At 42.5% G+C, this 21012-nt stretch overlaps 1 protein-coding gene across 1 annotated transcript in view; it reads left to right on the top strand.

The window, feature by feature from the left end:
* The first annotated feature begins 2007 nt into the window (after positions 1-2007).
* The window catches only part of ADARB2 (adenosine deaminase, RNA-specific, B2 (non-functional)), a 183882-nt gene continuing 164877 nt past the window's right edge, over positions 2008-21012 (top strand). Inside the window, exons 1-2 of the mRNA XM_014528504.1 lie at positions 2008-2047; positions 5621-5710. Coding sequence (XP_014383990.1) covers positions 2008-2047; positions 5621-5710 — 130 coding nt within the window. The remainder of the gene's footprint in view (positions 2048-5620; positions 5711-21012) is intronic.

Here is a 21012-nt window from a genome sequence, read left to right as displayed (position 1 = left end):
TGCATCTGTTCCATGACAAACAGCTTGGATCGGCTGTGGCCCCTTGCTGAAAAATAAAAAATCCAGAGTCCTTTCTCTCCATAAGCCTGTGAGCAAAATGCCCAAATTTCCCGCCCTTCTCCCCTTGGGAAGAGAAAACAGCGCTGATTGTGCACCCTGTCTCCCTATAATGATCGCAGGTCCCACTGGGCTCTTCCGTGTCTGCAGCTCCCCTCCTCCTTAGCATGTCCCCGCCGCCTGTGAGGGGTCCCCTCCTCATGCAAACATGCCCCCTCCTCCTCAGCATGCCCCCTCCTGGCACAAACGTGGCTCCAGCCTGTGTGAGGACCCAGGTGTCCACCCCATTTCCACTCAGACGGCAAACCCCATGTGGCCTGTGAGCACTAACGGTCAGGACACAGTGTGACAGGCAGTGCTCCCCGCTGAGTAAAGGCCATGCGGTGTTTTCTCCTTTCCTGGAGGACAGACGTTCCTAATACATCCGGTTGACATGAATTCTGCATCTTTCACACAAAAAGGGTAGGCTCGCTTTTACCTAGATCACTAGCTACCATTTCATGAAGCATTGTACGTAATTGCTAGGTGGTCCCTGAAAAAAAGTAAGAAGTGTTCTATCATGAACTCTTTTCAGAAAATACTAGTTAAGTAAAGTTAACCAGGTTAGGTTTCTTTCTCTTCACTACGGGACTTCTCAGAGCCTTTAATAAAATAAAAAAATGTTGAGATTCTCCAAGAGGTGAGAACATGGTCATTTTCCAAATTTTATTTGAACACAAGCCCTTTTGTTTATTTGTTTTTTATATTTTCTAGAATAGTCCATGAGAACACACAGCAGGCATGATCAGTAGCCTCTTCTGTAAGAACGTCTAACTCTGTGTGAACTTCATCTGGCCATTTCAGATGGAGCAGCTAGAGGCTCCAGGGGGTAACATCCCCTACCCCACCCCGCAGCAGCCACTGACCAGTGATGGGCTGGCCGAGGACCACCCACGGCCTGTTCTTTCAGGCGGAACAACCGAGGCAAGTTCCGTGCTGTCTCCCAGGGTCCCCAGTGGGCTGAGCCCTTGGGGCCACATCAAAGGTATTGGCTCATCAGCAATATTCAAGGGCAGAAAAAGGAATGGGCTTTTAACTGAGAGTCCAGGCTTTGCATAAAGAATTCCTTCCTCACAATGAAGAGACAGGCTTTTTTATTTGCCTTGCCCTCCTCACCTGTGTCCTCAGCACAGACGTTCTCCTGAAAGCTCTTTAGAGAAAGGCAAGCCCCATCCACTTCCAGAATGGTCATCACAGTCGTGAGCCTTCCTCCCGGCTAAAGCCGTCCATCAAGGTCAGTGAGACGCAATTAGAATGCAGAGGCCTCCGTATCCACGCCCTTGGCTAATTGAACTCACCCACATGGTTTCTCTACTGCTCAGTGAAATGATGACATTATTGGAGGTTAATAGTTAAGGGTTTATCTAAATTAGGTATCCGTAAAGTTCTTAATTTAGCCTCTGAGTGCCTAATAGAAATGAAATTAGACCTAGAGATACCGGCTACATTTCAATCTTGTGGGGACTATTTTGCACAAAGCACCCAGGGCTAGGTCACTAAGTCCCCTCTTCCTATACAATACCTTCAATTTCTGCTAACAAAGACCTCATTTTACATGTACCCTGTTAGGCTTCTCCACTGAGAATTCTCTTTGGCTAAGAATCTGATTTCTACCCTAAGATTCCTTCATAGAGCAGTTCGAGCTGCTCCTGTAGAGGGTCACGGAGGGTGATAAATGAGAAGACATAGAGGTCACAGGAGAAGTTTGGGAGAGGATCAATGGAATGGAAATTTTAAAATATTTTACTTTGGGATAAACTGAGCATGCTTAAACACAGTGAAGGAGGGGAGTTGGGTAATATTGTTGATAAAGAGTGGGGCCCAGGATCCAAGTATGAGAAATAAGAATGAAGGGATACTGGCCAAAAGGAAATGACAAGTGAGGGCAGAGTGGTAGGCAAGTGTGGGAACATGACCATTATCGGAAATAAAGAAAAGGGGGTCACTTCAGGTGAGAGAGGCTTTGTCTTATCCAGATTGATGTTGAGAGCAAAGACAGAGGCAGCTGTCAAGAGCCGAAACGCCCCATCTTGACTCCCACATAAGGGACACACATGCCCAATGCAGACCCAAGCCTTCCCTCAGGCTCTCGCTTCCCATGAGTCTGGTGGGAAGATTAGGCTGAGTGACTGCCTGTTATGTGATGTGAGTGTCATGTCGTGGACAGGCTTGGGGAAGGTGGGGCATGAGTAAGGAGGGGACAGCCAGGCCACGCTGGGCTGCTGGGAAGCTGAGCAGGGGCTCCTGGTGGTGAGAAGCTGGGGAGCTGACAGAACACTGCACGGCCCCCCAGAATGTGTCTGTGGATTATGACCTCATCTTCCTCTTAATAAAATCCAGTAAATGTTATTTTTATGAGTATTTCCCCATTCCTCCTCTGGTCCCGCAATGGGAACTAAGCAAGTTTCCAGCTTTTGTGAAAGGCAATTTATTCATATGGTGGGGGGAGTGGGGAGGTACCACCATTCATTTCCTGGTTGTTTTTCCTGTTTTTCTTTCTGCTGTTCTTTTGTTTTTAAGTGAAGCATGTAGCTTCCCCATGAGGCTAATAACTGCTCATGCTGGGCCCGGTAGCACATGAAATTCACCCGGACAGGAAGTCTAACAAGAATACACACAGCCCACCTTGTGTCTCATGACATTCTGTGTCATTTGAAAAATAATATTCTATTGTGTTCATCTTAGTTTTCAGAGCTCTGAGGATAGACTCTGGATTCTCAAAATAGGAAAATGAAATGAAAATTATATGGTAAACTGAAATGTTTGGTTTGGTTCTTCATTGCTACTATTGGGCCATTTTCCTACAAGAAAACTATTATTTTTGTCATCAACTGGGCTTTATAATGGGGTCTCTAGATTTCCATAAACCCTAGTATATCTTTCAAATATGAAATGAGAGTTAAAACATAAGCCTCCTAGTTTTCAGTAATCTTTGAGGTTGGGCTAGTTTGAGGCGAGGTCCCACTGCGTCGGACAGGTGCTCTCAGAGTTAAGACACAGCCGGTCACCATGGCTTGAGCACATCTGGGGGCCACCGTCCACTGGGATCTTCTAGCGAAGGACTCTGAGCAGCAGACAAAATGAGCTCAATACTCCCCTGGTCTGGGCGGGGCCAACCCAGCCTGCTGCCAATGGGAAGTTTGTTTTACGGAGGCAGAGCGAGCATGCCAACCCAAAGCTGGTCTTCTTCCCTGCACCTCATCAGGGCCATTGTCACACATGTTCCCCAACAGGGCTCACACGTTTACCTAGAAACAAAAGGTCTTTCAAAGAGAGACAACAGCATTTATTTGAGAGCAACAAGAATAGCTATTTGGGAAGCACTAAGTCAGGAGCCCAGATAGTGTTCCGATTAGGAGACAAAGGCAATGGGTATTTATTAGAAAGGGAAGGGGAGCAATTGCATCCATAGAAAGAAGACATTGCCATTGGTGCAGATACCATAACATGATGACACTCATTCTAAACAATGTTTTTAATTTTTAGTCCAGTGGTCATCAGTCCAGTAGTCCTAATACCTGCTTTCTTGTTATCTTTGCAAACAGTTCTTTGGTTAACAATGTGCTTAGGCCCAGTTCAGAGGTTATTTTGCCCTGGCTTAACATTCTGAAGGGTTGAGGTATAAGACATGCAGGGCAGCTCCAGCTCCATTCTAACGTGGCTCCATTTATATTATTTTTCTTAATTTTTAAACATCTATAGTTTGTGTATTGAACACCACAAAGCATATGATTACCTCTCACTTTTGACACCTGAACAACATCAATTTTAGCCTGCATGTTTTTAACTCTTCCTTTCTTTAAACCAAAATTACATATGATTTTTCTTTATTCGAAAATGCAAAAGCTGTATACAGGACCTCTGCACTCTCACCCTATTTTATTCTCACTGTCAGAACCACAATGAGTCCATTGGACTGCTCTAACAGAACACCATTTACTTCCCACAGTCTGGAGGCAGGAAGTCCAAGACGAAGACACAGTCAAATTCAGTGTCTGGTGAGGACCCCACTTCCTGGTTCACAGATGGTGTTGTCTTGCTGTGTCCTCACATGGTGGAGAGCAAAGAGAGAGAAACGTGCACTTTAATAAGGACACTAATCCCATCATGGGAACTCCACCCTCATGACCTCATCACCTCCCAGAGGCCCCACCTCTTCACACCATCACACTGAGGGTTAGGTGTCAGCATATGAATTTGGAAGACACACATTCGATCCATAGCACATCATTGCAGGATGGCTCCTTCTCCAGCCTGAGGGCCGCGTGGTTGCTGACTGCCATGGGCCACTGGAGGAAATCATTTGATCCTCAAAACACCTTCTGCAAAGAGGCATAAAAATCTCATTTTATAGAAAACCGAAGCCCAAGAGTTTTTCAAAGTAATCGCAAATATTTGTAGGGGCAGAGCAAGTATCCTGCTCTCCCAATTCTAACACGATGGTTTTCCCTCACTGGTTCTAATGTGGGCCATGCAGTGCTCTGATTCCATCCTACTGATCTGTTCACCCAAAGATGCCTAATGTGATCTCACCATTAAGATGCTCTGGGTAAACCTGCCATTTAAATTACAATTAAATTACCACTACCTTTAATTAAGAAGTCCCATTCATGTTTTACATTTAAGTGATTAAACAATCAATTTTCAAATATTTCCTTAATGAAACCATAAGCTTCAAGAAACCAAGTGCTGTAATTAAATTAAAGAGAAGAATGAAATAGGAGATTTGACAATTACATAGGTGGAAACCTTCTGCGATAACCAACCTTCCCTGGGTATAAGTCAAGTACTTTGAAAGGAGTACTAGGGAGTGGGGGAAAAAGATTGCCTAAATACACGAGGAAGCAACACTTACCAAATTTACCATGAACCAAACACTATAATAAGTGAGCTCACATACATGAACATTTAACCCTCATAAGAACACGAGAGGATAGATGGAAATTACTACTTTATTTATTTAACAAATGTACTAACTCTATCTCACAGAGTTCCAGTGACTGCCCCTGAATGGCACAGCTGCTAACTGGCAGCAGGACCATGAACCCATGTCTCTGAGTCCATGCCCAGCACTGTCCCCTGCAACACAGACCCTGACAGGCCCCAGACCAGGCGGCCTGAGTGCTCACCCCAGTGCCCACTCACTGCTGTGACACCTGGCATGCGTTATGCATAGCTCTGCCTCAGTTTGCTTTTTTGTAGAGTGGTAATCTATATATATAAAAGTCTAAGCGACTGGATGACCAGACAACCAGCTGGTTGCTATGATGCGTACTGACCACCAAGGGACAGACACTCAGTGCAGGAGCTGCCCTCTGGTGGTCAGTGCACTCCCACAGCGGGAGTGTCGCTCAGCTGACAGAGGGGTACCAGAAGCTGGGCTAACTGCTGGCGAGCACAGCTGAGGCAGCGCGAGCCTCTCCCATGGACACTCCCCCTGGGCGCCCAAGCAGCAGCTGAGGCAGGTGCAGCAGGGCCGGGGTGAGCAGGAGCAGCATGGTGCCTGGTGCCCAGCCCGGCTCAGGCTCTTCCCTGGCCACTTGCGGCTTCAAGCACTACTTTGTGCTGTGCGGGATCAACACGGACAGCGGGCTGGAGCCCAATGAGCTGGCAGGTAAGGCTGGGATGCAGAGGCACGGAAGTCTACTGATCCCTTCAGGCCAGGCCGAGGGCCTCTAGTTAATCATAATAATAAATAAAAATAATAAAGTTATTGTAAAGATTAAATGAATCAACACATGTGATGGCCCTAGAACAGTAGCTTGTACATTGTAATCAAGACTGGCTGTTTTTAATCTTGTTACTACTATTACTGTAATATTTGTATACTATTTGGGTAGTTTGCAAAGTCCTTTTCTATTCTCACAAAAACTATTTGAAGCAACAATAATAATAAAAGTAGCAAAAGTAATAGTAGTAATAATACAATATTTCCATCCCAGAAATGAAGAAACAAAGGCTCGGAGAAATTAAATGACTTGTCCAAGGAATTTTGCCCAGAAAGTAAAAGAGCAGAAACACAGCTTTATAATTTTAGGCTTCATATCCTGCTCCATGACACCACAAAGCATTAATTTAATAATTTCACATTTTTCCAAAACACATGGACACTAACTCACATGATTATATAAAATCTAATTCCTGAGGTTGGAAATCAATTTTTTAGTGTTTCTACTTTTAAATAAAAGTAGACATATTTAAATGTTTCCTTCTGCATCTCACTCTTCAAAAGTAATAAATTCTTAATAAAGAGTTATTACTAATGGCTTTATTAGGTATGATAATGGCAATATGTTCATCTTTAAGAGGGCTAGGATTTGCTTCAAAAAAATACTGCGGAGAGGGGTGTGGGTCTGGGTGAAATAAGACTGTACGTGACAACAGTTTAGAAGCCAGGTGATAATCAGGTGAGGATTCACTAAACTCTTCTGTCTTCCTCTGCCTGTTTAAGTTTTCCATAATTAAAAGTTATTTTTAATAAAGTTAATAAGTGTTGAAAATAATAATTTCACATTTTTCTTCACGCTACCTCTCATCCTACAGTACGAAATCTCAATCAGCAGCCTAGTGTCACCCTTATCCCACTCTCCACAAGCATAGTGGGAAATGTCCATCCAAAGATAGGATCTTGCCCAGCGGGCCTGGCTCAGTGGTTGAGCATCGACCTATGAACCAGGAGATCATGGTTTGATTCCAAGTAAGGGCACATGGCCAGGTTGCTAGCTGGATCCCCAGTGTGGAGCGTGCAAGAGGCAGCTGATCACTGATTCTCTCTCATCATTGATGTTTCTGTCTCTCTCTCCCTCTCCCTTCCTCTCTAAAATCAAATAAAACATTTTTTTAAAAAGATAGAATTTTTACCTTAGGGAGCAAGGGCTGTTTGTGATGACAGAGATTCCATATAGTCCGATTTGGGAACTGTAATACCCAAAAAAGGGTTAGTGGGATTTTCACCTGTTTTCTATTTTTCCTCAAATATTGAGTGACCCACTCCAGAGTTCTGTCAATTATGTTTCTGAACCATCCTATCCAGTCAACGTTATTGCTCACTCATTGACACACAGAGACAATTCCTCCAATAGCCAGCTGAAGAGGTTAAAAGCTGAAGGGAGTGGTTATATGCAAGTTTAGTTTATTAGGGGAATCAAATAAATTTATATATATATATGTATATATATATCACCAAAAAATTGTACAGCATTGAACAAATGGACTATATTACAAACATGTAAGAGTTAGCTTGTATAATAGAGAAGAAAACGAAGGACAGATGGGTTTTGAGGGAGAATAAATGGCCACAGCCTCTGGAGTCCAGTGTGTCTCCCATGGGACAGAGGAAGGGCTCTCATAGGAAGAATAAGTGCCAAGAAGAGGACAGAGAGCAGCTGTGGTCTGGGGTGATTTCCCCGTTGGTCTGGGCCTACTTAGAAGGAAATTTTTAAATAGTTTGCACTTAGTCTCATCTTGGAAAGTTGGTTTCATTTCATCTTCCAGGCACCTCTCTCCAGGCCTCCCCATCACAGGTTCTCCAAGTCAGCCTTCCAAGTGGAGCTGTTTCGTCCCGCTCTGCTGAGGTTTTAGCTCATTTCCACTGCAGCTGTTATCTTGGTGGGAGCCTGATGAGCTTCCTTTCCAGACTGGCTGATTGCGTTTGCCCGTTTTTCTTGTTTTTGTTGTTGCTGCCCCTTCCCTCCACTGGGCCACTCCCCTCAAGCTCCTTTGGTCCATTTCTGTGTGTACAAGGTCAGAGTTCTCTTTGTTGCCTGTCTGAGTTCTGTAAGGGGGAAAAAATTAAAAGGCACAAAGTTTAAACTGAACTTTTCTGTGCTCTGTGTTTATATCATACACAATAAAATGTTTGACTGAGTTCTTATTGATTTTTTCATGTAATTTCACAAGCAGGGAGTGCTTTACTCTCACAAAGGTAGCCTCTGACTCCTTCAGTTTGAAAATGTCTGTTGTCAGTGGGCTAGCGAAGGGTGAGCCTAGAACAGCGGTTCTCAACCTGTGGGTCGCGACCCCTTTGGGGGTGGAACGACCCTTTCACAGGGGTCGCCTAAGACCATCGGAAAACACTTATATAATTACGTATTGTTTTTGTGACTAATCACTATGCTTTCATTATGTTCAATTTGTAACAATGAAAATACATCCTGCATATCAGATATTTACATTATGATTCATAACAGTAGCAAAATTACAGTTATGAAGTAGCAACGAAAATAATTTGATGGTTGGGGGTCACCACAACATGAGGAACTGTATTAAAGGGTCACGGCATTAGGAAGGTTGAGAACCACTGGCCTCGAATAACACTCCCATTATGTGAACCGGCAGAGTAGCTGCTTCATGAAAATGTTTGGCTTCCTGTTTTCTGGTTTTGTTTTTCTGTCACCCTCAAACATTGTTTGGCCCTCTCTACAGGCCTGTGCTGTGGCTAGTATCAAAAACATGGGAAAATTTGAAATTTAGATTAAAACACAAAGACAGCACATAAGTCCCACGGGGGCATGTTAATTGTGGTGACACAGGCAAAACATAAGTGGATGAAATTTGACAAGAGGATGTTAGGAAACCTGGCCAAGCCAAGAGAGACTCTCTTCTATCGCACCAAGGAGGCTTCGTGGAAGAAAGGAAGTACCTGTTGGGCCAGGGGGATAAAGAAAAAATTATGAGTCTCTGTTTATCCCAGAAATTGTGACTAATCCAGAAATTCTACAATTACATGATGTACATTTCATTAGCTTACTCTGATATCCTTATGGAATATTTCACTTCCAAATGATGAGAAAGTTATAGAAAGATCCTATTTCAACAAATTTCTTGTATGAATTGCTTAAAACTCAGCCAGCCATTTATTTGAATTTTGATTTTTTATGAAATTTTAATTGGGGCCAGTATGTTGGGTACCCACACCATTTACTTATGAACTGACTTACAACATAAAATCCAATGACAATTTTTTGTTATTTTTACAGTATGAAAAGAGAATTCAGAATAACAGAATGAGCAGAAGTTACTTAATTTCTCTAAGCTCAGTTCCTTCATCTGTGCAAAATACAGAGAATAACACACTCTTTCTGTGTCAGTTTGAGAAATTAAAGGAGACCATATGCACAAGTTACTTAGCATTAGAAGTGTCATTCCAACTGAAGTTAAAATCCCTTTTGCTTATTATAACATTACTAAATTGTCATGGTGGTGGGGGTTGGGGGCAGAAGTAACCTAAAATTCCATGGGAATAAATAAAAATGATTGACTTTACTTCCTGTGTGAGTTGGTATACATGAAGAGTAATGCCTACCTAATAGAAAGGATCTAATGCAGCAGTTCTCAACCTGTGGGTCCCGACCCCTTTGGCAGTCGAACGACCCTTTCACAGGGGTCGCCTAAGACCATCCTGCATATCAGATATTTACATTACGATTCATAACAGTAGCAACATTACAGTGATGATGTAGCAACGAAAATAATTTTATGGTTGGGTCACAACATGAGGAACTGTATAAAGGGCCAGAAGGTTGAGAACCACTGAAGAGAGTTCTCTGAGATAATATGTGTAAAGGGCTTAGAAAAATGTTAGCTATTATCATTATTACTAAAACTAGAGGCCAGTGTGCAATTGAAATCGCGCGAGGAGGCACCCCGCCTCCCGCCATGTGAGGAGGCACCCCACAGACAGCCGGGACCCACGCCTGACTCGCAGTGTCCCCCGGCCCCCCTGCCTGTTTCCACTCCGGGCCACCCGGACCAAAGGCGCACGCAAATGAGGACAATCGAAGGAAGATTTATCGCCTGCAAGATTGATCAAGGTGTGGGTGGAGACAGGACAGCATGAATCCCAAGGGCAGCTGCGAGGGCCCAGAGTGGGATAAAGCCTGCTGCTGTCAGGTGAACAGTGGCTTTCTGTAGAATAGTGGTTCTCAACCTTCTGGCCCTTTAAATACAGTTCCTCATGTTGTGACCCAACCATAAAATTATTTTCGTTGCTACTTCATAACTGTAATGTTGCTACTGTTATGAATCATAATGTAAATATCTGATATGCAGGATGGTCTTAGGCGACCCCTGTGAAAGGGTAGTTCAATCGCCAAAAGGGTCGCGACCCACAGGTTGAGAACCGCCGCCTTACAGCATCCCAGTCCAATTTGCATATTACCTCTTTATTTATTTATATATAGATAGATTGTCCTCAAAAATGAGAAATGTATGAACATTTGTTCAGAATAACTAAATAGGACTACTTCAGTACTTTTTTACTCAAACTATAACAGACATCTTAGTTTTGGTCCATTTTAATCCTTTTACATTTTCCTGCACATTCCATGTCATTTTTACCTCCAGGCCTTTGGTCCTGTTGTAGCTCCATCCTGAAATGCTCACTCGCCCACAGGACACACAATCGTTGTCTGAAACCTCCTGCTGCCTCCAGACCCCATCAAAACCCTATGTCCACAGCATTCAGATACACTCTGGTTCCTCCTTTGCATAGTTCTTGCCATTAATAATTTTCTAACCTGCTCAGGTGTGTCATCTTCTCTCAAAGTTCAAATTTCTTAATGTCAAGAGCTATTTTGCATACATCTGCTAAAAATCTATATATATAAAAGCTTAAGCAACCGCAGACCGTTCAACCATTTGACCAGTAGCTATGACATGCACTGACCACCAGGGGGCAGATGCTCAACGCATGGAACAGACTGATGAATCTCAGGGAAGGGGGGAGGTGGGAGGGCAGGAAGAGATTAACCTAAGACCTTATATACATACTATAGGCCCGGTGCACAGATTCGTGCAACAGTGGGGTCCCTCCGCCCGGCCTGCAGGGATCGGGCCAAATCCTTGCACCAGGCCTCCGACACCCCCCAAGGGGTCCCGGATTGTGAGAGGGCATAGGCCAGGCCAAGGAACCCCACCAGTGCATTAGTGCACTGGGCCTCTAGTAATTAAATTAGACCATTTAGGTGATGGAAACAAACACTTCATGAAATGAACAGTCTCCAATCTGAGAACAGCTAAATGGATGGAAGGCAAGAAGGTTTTATAGGATAAATAATAAAAACCAAAAAAGAGACAAACAGAAAATCCCTGATCAGCTAGAGCCACATAGTCAGCCTTGGTGGGGTGAGAAGAAACTAGGAAAGAAGTATAGAGCCCACAGCTGGCTTGGCACTGGGGACCGGCCACCTAGAGACCTTGCCTTCTGGTCAAGCCCAGCATGTACAGGGACACAAAAGTGCTCTAAGTTTCTGTTTGCTAATGTGGCACCACTGTGCAGGGTAGGCTCCATCTTGGACCTAGAAACTTATTTCAACATATCTTCTACATCAGCTCAGCTGAGGAAACAGTCTTCAGTGGAAAGGGAAAATGTGCTTCCAGATCCAGAGGGAAGGTGGCTTATATGGACAAAAGTCCCCACTCCTGGCTCCTGATTGGTCTGTTCCATGCAAATGAAGACTGCAAATCTTTGCAGTTTGATTTGTCTAACAGGCACTGTCCTGATTGGTCAGAATTGAGCTGTTGTAATTGGTCAGTGAAGAAGTTAATGGGGATGTAGCTGCGTAGTTTTAATTGGATGGGGAAGCCTCAGTCCTACTGGCTTAAATAGGATTCCAGGAAGTCCCTTCTAAGGGCTGGCTCAGGCGGCAGAGCCACAGTGCAGGCAGGCAGCTCAGTGCACAGGCAGGTGGCTTAGTGCCGGCTTCTCCCCTGTGTGCAGTTTGCATGAGAGACCCCTGTGTAAAAATAGCCGCTAGATTCTGTTTGGGGTTTAATTTGAACCCAGTTAGCCATTGGGAGCCTTTTCTTAGTAGGTATCTTCTTTCTCAGAGTCCACAATACATACTGGTATATGGGTGTGTTAATTTATACCAAAAAAAAAGTGTTCTTATTTACATCTTTTGCAAAAACAATTTCTAAAATTTATTTTAACAGACTTTATGCATTTTTTCCTAGAGGATGAAAAAAAGAACTATTCCAATATCCTCCCACTCTCCAGTGAAAATGCTTGTTAACTCCCTGAGAGTCCCTTCACGCAGCTAACGGCACGCCATAGACAGGCTCACTCAGGTGGACAAAATACATTAATTTCTGCAGTTGTATTTATTCAAATATGTAACTACTATATATTTCTAATTTTTTACTCAACCAGCATGAACACGGATATAGTGAGATTAATAGAAAATGCCAAAGACTAAGAAATATAAGGACTCTTGCATAATGTCATGAGAAGAATATTCTCCTTGAAAGAGAATATAGTCAATGATAAATCAGGTTGCATCAGAGTTACATGAAGCAGATGAATTTTCATCACAAAATATAAGACCTTATTATTTAAATGAAATCGCTCATTTAGAGAAAGAATATAAAACTTGAAATGCCAGTTAAGGCAGCTTCTCCCAGAGGGAAATTTAGACACATCTGTGTGCATTAGCATCTTCTAATGTTCTGTTCTCTACAAGCTGTGGAAGGTGCAAATTTTTAGAAAAATAAAATTTCTGTTCACTATATAAATGCTTCTTTAAATTATTATTGTAAAGATATTTGTGATACTGCAGAGTGTTATATGAAGAATAACCTAATTCCAATCCTAACATTGTCACACATGATTTTTTGTAATATCAAAGTAGCTTTTGAACAAAAAGCCAGGCATAATGGCCTTTTAAGCTACCAACATCACCAGCGTTTAAGCACAATAAATAAATGTGATTGCTGAACATCATCAGCAAAGAGTTTCTTTAAAACAAAAAGTGATCTGGGCTAATTATAAAAGGAATACAGAAATAATAGCTGTTGGGAAATTATAGGTTTCCCTCATGATGGTTCTCTGTTTCATAAAATTCTAGTAAACTAATAGACAGTTGATAAACATAAGTGGTTTCTGAGGAGTTGCTATGTGTGAATAAAGTTATTCATTCTGTACACGCACACCATGAGAACCTGACAGAGTTGTTTCTATTACAGAATGAAGTCGTATTACAAAAGGTGATGGCTGGGGCTTGAACCTAAAATACCCTCCTGACTTCTCTAGCTTGTAGTTAATTTCATTCACCTCAGCTGATGTGTTTGGGTAAGGAAACAAACATTACCTAGGGAGAAAGGTGGCCATAAGCCCTAACTGGAGTGGCTTTATTACAAAAGCAATCCTTCCTCTCCCTATGCAGTGGTTTTTCTCTTAAAGCATGATTACACACATTTTGCCACCTTTCCTATTGTGAATGATGTGCAGACTAGAACCTTCTCTAAAGCCCGTCCTCATGGCACGGACCCCCAGCTCCTGTCTGTGAGGGGCGGTGTCCCCCAGTGACAAGTGCCTGTGCTGGAGACATGGGCTGTAGACAAGCGGTGTCAGTCACTATGTCTCGCCCATGAGGGGTGTAGAACAGTGATGGCCATGCTACAGCTCAGATCATAAACAAACAACAACAAAAACAGTGCATCAAGTCCCATCAGAGTGGGGGCTCAATATAGACGACCCAGAAGGCCTGGTGCAGGGATGCCGACGGAAAAACATCTCCACAAGCTAAAGGGCCCCAATTCTCACAGCAGCTGGATTATAGAATATTTCACAAGCTTTTTCCACCAGAAATAAACTGAGAGGATGAAGGCTTCTGTAACTTTGTGTGGTAACAGATGGTAACTAGACTGATCATGGCGATCATTTCACAGGGTACACAAATATCAAATCATATACCTGAAACTAATGCAATGTTATATGTCAATTATATCTCAATTTAAAAGAAGCTCCTTGAATTAGTTTCACACAAAGGCAACAATTAGATGCCTAGCAGCCACTTGCCTTGGCGCCACCATCCCCCAGCCAGGGCTGCCCATCCTGCTGGTCCACCTACGCCAGACATCCCGTGACCCAGGAACACCTCTTGCTGGAAGCACCTCAGTCCTCCAGGATCGGTTATGTGCCCATTCTTTATGCCCTCGGGGTCTCCCAGGTGAGCTGCAGGAGCAGGCAATGTTGTGTTTAATTTCCCGGATGTGTGACTCTCCCAGGCAGGCAGAGCCCTGAGGCTCACCACTGGTTCCCCAGCAGGAGCTGAGCCCTGGCATAGAGAAGGCCCTCTGGGACCATCTGCCAAATATATTCACCTAAAGAGATAAAACAGCAGCAAGTAAAACATTTCCAAATTACATTTAAATGGGAATTTCTGATACTGGTCTCTGTCAGCATCACCTGCTTAGGTCATCTTAAATCTTCTCTTATTATCCTTCTCTCAATCTAATAACCTAACCCAAAACTCACACTGTTAGCTTAACATCTTCTTGATAATATTAATGTTTCCTTTCTGATTATTAAAAAAACAGTACCTAAATGTTAAATAGCCATGTTCTTCTTTAGTATCTGTCCAGTGTGCACCAACTTATCAAGGGATTACATAACTGCATGTTCAATTAAGATCATAGTTAGCAGTATAACAGTCATGCTGCAATGTGAGGTTGACTGAGGCTCGTCTGAGTGAAATTTTATCCACTGTCCAAGTTTACTTTACACCTATGTTTATAGGATTATTAAAGTTCTCAAGGAAGCATTTACATTTTCCTGACATTATACACAAATAAATAGAACTACCCACTACCTGTCCTTTAAATTATCTGTGTGTCATATTTCAAATCTTCTGTGTTCTTCTTCCGGAAATTTCCCCCGTCGGTGTGATGGGGCAACTATACTGAAGCCAAGTCGTGGCTGATAGGACTTGGTCCTGGGGGAAGAGACTTTGGACAGAGCTGGCTTAGGACCCTCCAGTTATTGTCCCTGCAAACTTGACCTCAGTTTCCACATCTGTAAAACAGAAATAATAATTTATTTCACAGGGTGTAAGAATTAATGAGATCTGCATGCAGTTGGTTATCCATGTATTTTAATCCAGTTGGCTTTTCCTCTTCTGCCCCTCAAAGCACTTCAACATCAATCACAAACCGTATGATCTCCAATTGGGCTGTTTAAGCAATAAGAACATAACATTTTAAAGACCTGCACTACCCTCCATGCAAAACATACGGGGGACACATGCGATATGTCAATCTTAACTCAAACTTCCTCATTCAAAGAGTGTCATGACCATGGTCACCTTATTCCTGTCCTTTTTTTTTTCTTTTTTTTAAATATATTTTATTGATTTTTTACAGAGAGGAAGGGAGAGGGATAGAGAGTTAGAAACATCAATGAGAGAGAAACATCGACCAGCTGCCTCCTGCACACCCCCTACTGGGGATGTGCCCGCAACCAAGGTACATGACTTTACCAGAATCGAACCTGGGACCCTTCAGTCTGTAGGCCGACACTCTATCCACTGTGCCAAACCGGTTAGGGCTCATCATTTTTTAATAAATTTTCTTAAGCCTCTACCAGGAGCCAGACAGCAATGTTAGCCTGCCAGACAAAGGAAATGCATAGCATCCGCCACCTTCATTAAGAGAATTGGAACTCCATGACTTAAAGACTTTTCATGTGGAAAAGTAAGTGAGCACCCTAGATCAAAATACACTAATGAAAAGTACTCTTAGCAAAAGTATGAATGGAAAGATCAGTAAATAACTAAGACTTCATGAAAAAGAAGACAAATGCAGTATTTCGTAAAACTTTAGAGAATTGGGGACATGTGCTTCATTCTTACCTCCAGCTACTTTTTCTTGAACTAGCTGGAGTGACAGATTATTCCCATTTGCTAACATTTGCCAATGACAACGACATTGCTAAATTAAACAAAATAAATTTAAAAATTCTCAACCGACTTCTGAGTATGTCATTATATAAATGTCAACCTAACAGCTATGTTTCTACCATCCAAGGAGATAATTTGTTCATTCATAGCTGTGCATTTCCCACGGGGCATCAGGCATTATGCTGTGGACACACAGTGAATGAAGTAACATAGTCATGGAATTTACGGGATTAAGAGAAGGAGACTTCAGTAAACTAACCATATAAATAAATATGGTATTATGAATTGTGGTAAGTGCTATAAAGGGAAAGAGTAAGAGTTATGAGGATATAAGGTATGGTACCTGAGCAAATCTGTTATATCACAGGGGGTAAATATTTCTTTTGGGGGCTTAATTACAAGTTCATTTCCTTTAATAATTATAGGACATTAGTGGTTATAGGACCTTGGGTTTAGTGAGTCCATCTTGGTTGTGTTTTTGTAGTTTGTTGTTTTCTAAAAAACATTTCTTCTAAACTGTTGAGTTTATGAACATAAAATTGTTCATATATTCCCTTATACTTTTAATGACTACAGGATCTGTAGTGAGGTCCCCAGTTTTATTCCTGAGACTGGTGATTTGTGTCTCTCTCTTTTTATCTTTCTCAGTCTTGCAAGATGTTTATCAGTCTTACAGACTTTTTTTAATGAGCCAGTTTTGTTTCATTAATTGTCTCTGTTTTCATGTTTTTAGCTGCATTGACTTCTTATCTTTATTATTGCATTTCTTCTACTTTCTTTGAGGGGTTTTTCTTCTTGTTATAATTTATTAAAATAGAAGTGTATTTCTTTGAGACTTTTCTTCATTGCTGCTGTAAGCATTTAGGGTTAAATTTTCCTCTTAGCACAGCTTTAGCTGCATTCTACATATTTTGTAATGTTGTGTTTTCATTTTTATATAGTTTCATGTATTTTTGTTTTCTCTGAGACTTCTGCTCTGATGTGTAGGTTATTTAGAAGTGCATTGTTTAATTTCCAAGTGTTTGGAGACTTTCTTGTCTTTCTGTTATTGATTTCCTGTTCAAGTCCTTTGTGGTCAGAGAACACACTCTATGATTTCAACTCTTTGAAATTTGTTCAGATAGTTTTATGGCCTATAGTCATAAAATTTACTTGTATGGTGTATGGTCTATCTTGGTGACTGTTCCATGGGCACTTGAAAAATATGCATGTTCTGCGCTGACGGGTGAATGTCCTATAAATATCAATTAGTTCCTGTTGGTGGATGGGGTGGTTCAGCTCTTCCAAGTTGTTGCTGACCTTCAGTCCAGTAGGTCTATTAATCACCAAGAGCTGGGAGTTGAAGTCCCTAACATAACTCTGGATTTGTCTATTTCTCATTTCAGGTTTATCAGTTTTTGCTTCATATAATTTCATGCTTTTGTTTGGTGCATGCACATTTCGGATGGTTATGTCTTCCCAGTAGAATCATCCTATTATTATTATGTAATTTACATCTTTGTCTCTGGTAATTTTCTTTGCTATAGAGTCTACTTTATCTAATTTTAATATAGCCACTCTGATTTTTTAATTAATAGTCAATGGTATTTCTCCTTCTTCTTCTTCTTCTTCTTCTTCTTCTTCTTCTTCTTCTTCTTCTTCTTCTTCTTTTGTTTTTGTTTTGTTAATCCTCACTCAAGGATATTTTTCCATTGATTTTTAGAGACAGTGGAAGAGAGGGAGAGACAGAGAGGAGAAACATTGATGTGAGAGAGACACATCAATTGGTTGCCTCCTGTACACACCCTGACCAGGGCTGGGATAGAGCCTGCAACCGAGGTACATGTCCTTGACAGGAATCAAATGCATGACCCTTTAGTGCTGATGCTCTATCCACTGAGCCAAACCGGCTAGAGCTATGGTATATCTTTTTCTATCCTTTTACTTATCCTTTCAACCTATCTATGTCATTGTAATTGAAGGGAGTTTCATGTAAACAGCACATTGTTGGATCATGGTTTTATTTTATTTTTATCCACTCTGTAAATTTCTCTCTTTTAATTGGTGTTTTAGAGTCTTTACACTTAAGGTAACTATTGATACGTTGTGCCATTTCATTATAATTTCATTATAATTGATCTGAGCTGTAAATCTTTAGAAAAGGGAACCCAGCAGGGTAAGCAAACAGCTGTTTTTTAGTGTGATCATCATCATCAACAGCAGCATGATCAGACTCCTTTGACGACACACAGACATAGCCAGAATCATGGGACAGAGCTCTGGCTTCCTTGGCAAGTGTCAAGCATCCCATGCCTGCTGAAGAACAATGCAGAAATCGTGAACTCTCCAATAAGAGAGAGTTTTCTTTCTAGAAGGAAATCTGAATTAGGATACAGAACCCCCTTTGTTTAGAACAAGTGAGCCAACAGGAAATCAACAGACATAGATTCATGGGACCTGGGTTTTCTCCTTATTTGCTGGGTGACACTCAACAGATGATTCTCTGCGTCTCACTTACCTTCCTCATGGGTTGTTGGGAGAATTCACCCAGGTACTGCTCACTCTGGCTGTTACACACCTGTATAGCCCAGAACAATTAGGCAGCTGGAGAAGGCATGATCGGGGCTCCTGGAGCCTGAGTGAAGGACTAATTTCAGGGGCCAGGGGAAGAGAGGTGAGAGCCACCATGAAGGGCCTCTTGGGCAGGGCTTGAGGATGAAGTTGCTGGAGGTCAGACCATGCTCCGGCTCTTTCTTTGCTGCCTTAGGTTGCTGGCCACCTCTATATTTTGTCCAACACAAAACTGCCTATTTAAGATTTTGATAGAAGAATAAGGGTATAAAAGAAACAAATGACCTAAGTATGGGCAGACAGGCGTTGACCCGGAACAACCTGTCCTCACACCCAGGCTCATTGCTTCTTCTGGCCAGGCCTCGCTTCCCTGCTCTGGCTCACGGTTTCGGAGAAAAGCTCCCCCGGTCCCAGAACCCCGGCTTCTTGAGCTTCAGTGCCTCCTGTGGTAAATGTAACAAAGTCTTCCCCTTCTCCTCGGGCTGTGGGCTCAGGGCCGAGCTTCTTTCCCTCCACCCCTACAATGGGCTTTATGGGGCAGAGTGGGTGAAACAAGACAAAATCGGAGAATTCGCAGGGCTTGGGGAACTTTCCTCCCGTCTTCATCCCAACCTGTAAAGAGAAATATGTGTGCACCAATTGTATTAGTTCTCCAGACCATTGTGTAGGAGAGGTCTTTTGTTTCACACCAGCTATGACAAGTAAATTGAAAAAGGGAAAGGAAAGGATTTAAAAGGTTGGTGCCTAGACGGATGGTAGGTCTCTCCTTGTTTATTTCTCTACTGTGAGATGCCCGGTTCATTCAAAGATGACGGAACTACACATTTCAAAGAATCCTGCAGTCCTGCCTAATGATGCCAGGACCCGCAGGTGTGTTGTCCCGCGAGTATAACCTGTCTGCTGCCTTACTAAGCCTTGTTTCCCTGACCTGGGCGCCCAAAATACCACCATTTTTTTAAACCACAGGCTCTTTTCCACGACACTATACTGGTTTTGTTTTGCCACTTCAGGTCAAATATAAAACATAAACACAACCTTCCCACAAAGGCAGCCCACTTTCAAATGGCCTGCCTAACAGTAGAGGTAAACAACATAAGGGCTTTAAGAAAATGTTTGAACATTTCTGATTAAGGCTGCTCCAGGAAATTCACCCCACTCATTCTGTTCCACACCAAGTCCTCCTCGTTCCTCCTCCCTTGCACACATTTCCCTGACAGCTGAGTTATAGTTGGAGGCTACAGTGGATTTTGGCAGGCGTTGGCATTTGCTAGTCTTTTCCAGCATGTACACTACGTGCCCAAGATGTCTTCATAGAGATTACAATGCATCCAACTCAGTGATGTAACTCAGATTACAAACCAACCTACTGACAAGTGAAGAAGTAAGCGGAAGGCAAGAGTGGAAGGTCACCAAATCCAGAGCATTGGTCGACAACTTAGAGACCTCAAAAGACTTAGCAAAGGAAAGCGAAATTTCCCAGAGCCCCTGATCATTCCCTATGAGTCACAAAGGAAAATGAGCCCAGTATTTTTCACAACAGAGACCTGCCGAATGCACAGAGAGACAGGAAGATGCAAAGGGATCTTTGGAACTCTGAACAGCAAGCAGCTCGTTAGGTATAAGAAATCAGCACACTTCACATGTTACTCAAAAGATATCAGTTTAAATTAACTCCAAATGACATTGGTCAAGTGTATCTATTGTGTTCCAGGGCAAAGTATAGTCTCTGTGCTCTGAGAAAATTAAAACTTATTCAGGGAGAAAGAAATTTAAACAAATGCATGCCATTTAGCATAATATGTCCTGAGAAGCAGGTGGTGAATGAGGTACAGTGAGATGAGGAGGGGACAACCATGACCAGATTATACCATCGTGGAACCAAATGAAGCAGTATAATGAAATCTCAATTCTTGTGTCTACAAACCAAGACAAATTATGGAATAATGCAATGTTTCCTTTGACCAGAAAGCCTTAAAATACCCAGGAGCAGGATAGAGCTCCCCGTCTCTTTGACGTCTGGCCACCCATCATTCTATTGTTTCTCCAACCAGTACTAAGGGTTGGACACACACACACACACACACACACACACACACACACACACACTCTCTCTCACACCAGGACATGAGGAGGAATTTCGTCCTCCAGTTACAGTGATTAGCTTTTTTTGTGCAGCTGCTAAATGCCTTTGTAAAGGTTACGTTGAAATTTCAGCTTTAAAAATATCACAGTTGATGTTCCTAAGAACAGCTGGCAGTTTCCGCCACTCACTCCCGGGTGGCCAGAGTTCCAATTTGTGGCTAGCCTTGTCTTCAAACATCTCGGGGCAACCAAAATGCGACAGGATGACAGATCGTCCTCTCAATGGATACTGACAAACAAATTAGTGCAAAGATGCTTTTCGTAGCAGACCAGATGTGTTGAGTTCTATCATATGGAACCAGCAATGAGAAACTGTCCAAACCCCATCTGTGCCTTTATTCTCTCCCTCCCTTTCTCTCTCTCCCTCTCTCTCCCTCCCTCCCTCTCTCATTTTTCAACCTCCTGGTAAAGGCGCTGTGTTTACACATGCACTAAATGATCACGTTGGAAAGCTGGCCTTATTGCCAGGTCTGAAACTTTCCTAGGATGGGATCCAGGAAAATTCGGCCAACCTTTGATAGGATTCTCCTGAGGCATAAGAAAATCA

This window comes from Myotis brandtii, unplaced genomic scaffold (assembly GCF_000412655.1).
Source record: "Myotis brandtii unplaced genomic scaffold, ASM41265v1 scaffold639, whole genome shotgun sequence".
NCBI lineage: Eukaryota > Metazoa > Chordata > Mammalia > Chiroptera > Vespertilionidae > Myotis > Myotis brandtii.
Note: the sequence above shows the minus strand (reverse complement) of the source record. Positions and strands in the feature narration are given on the sequence as shown.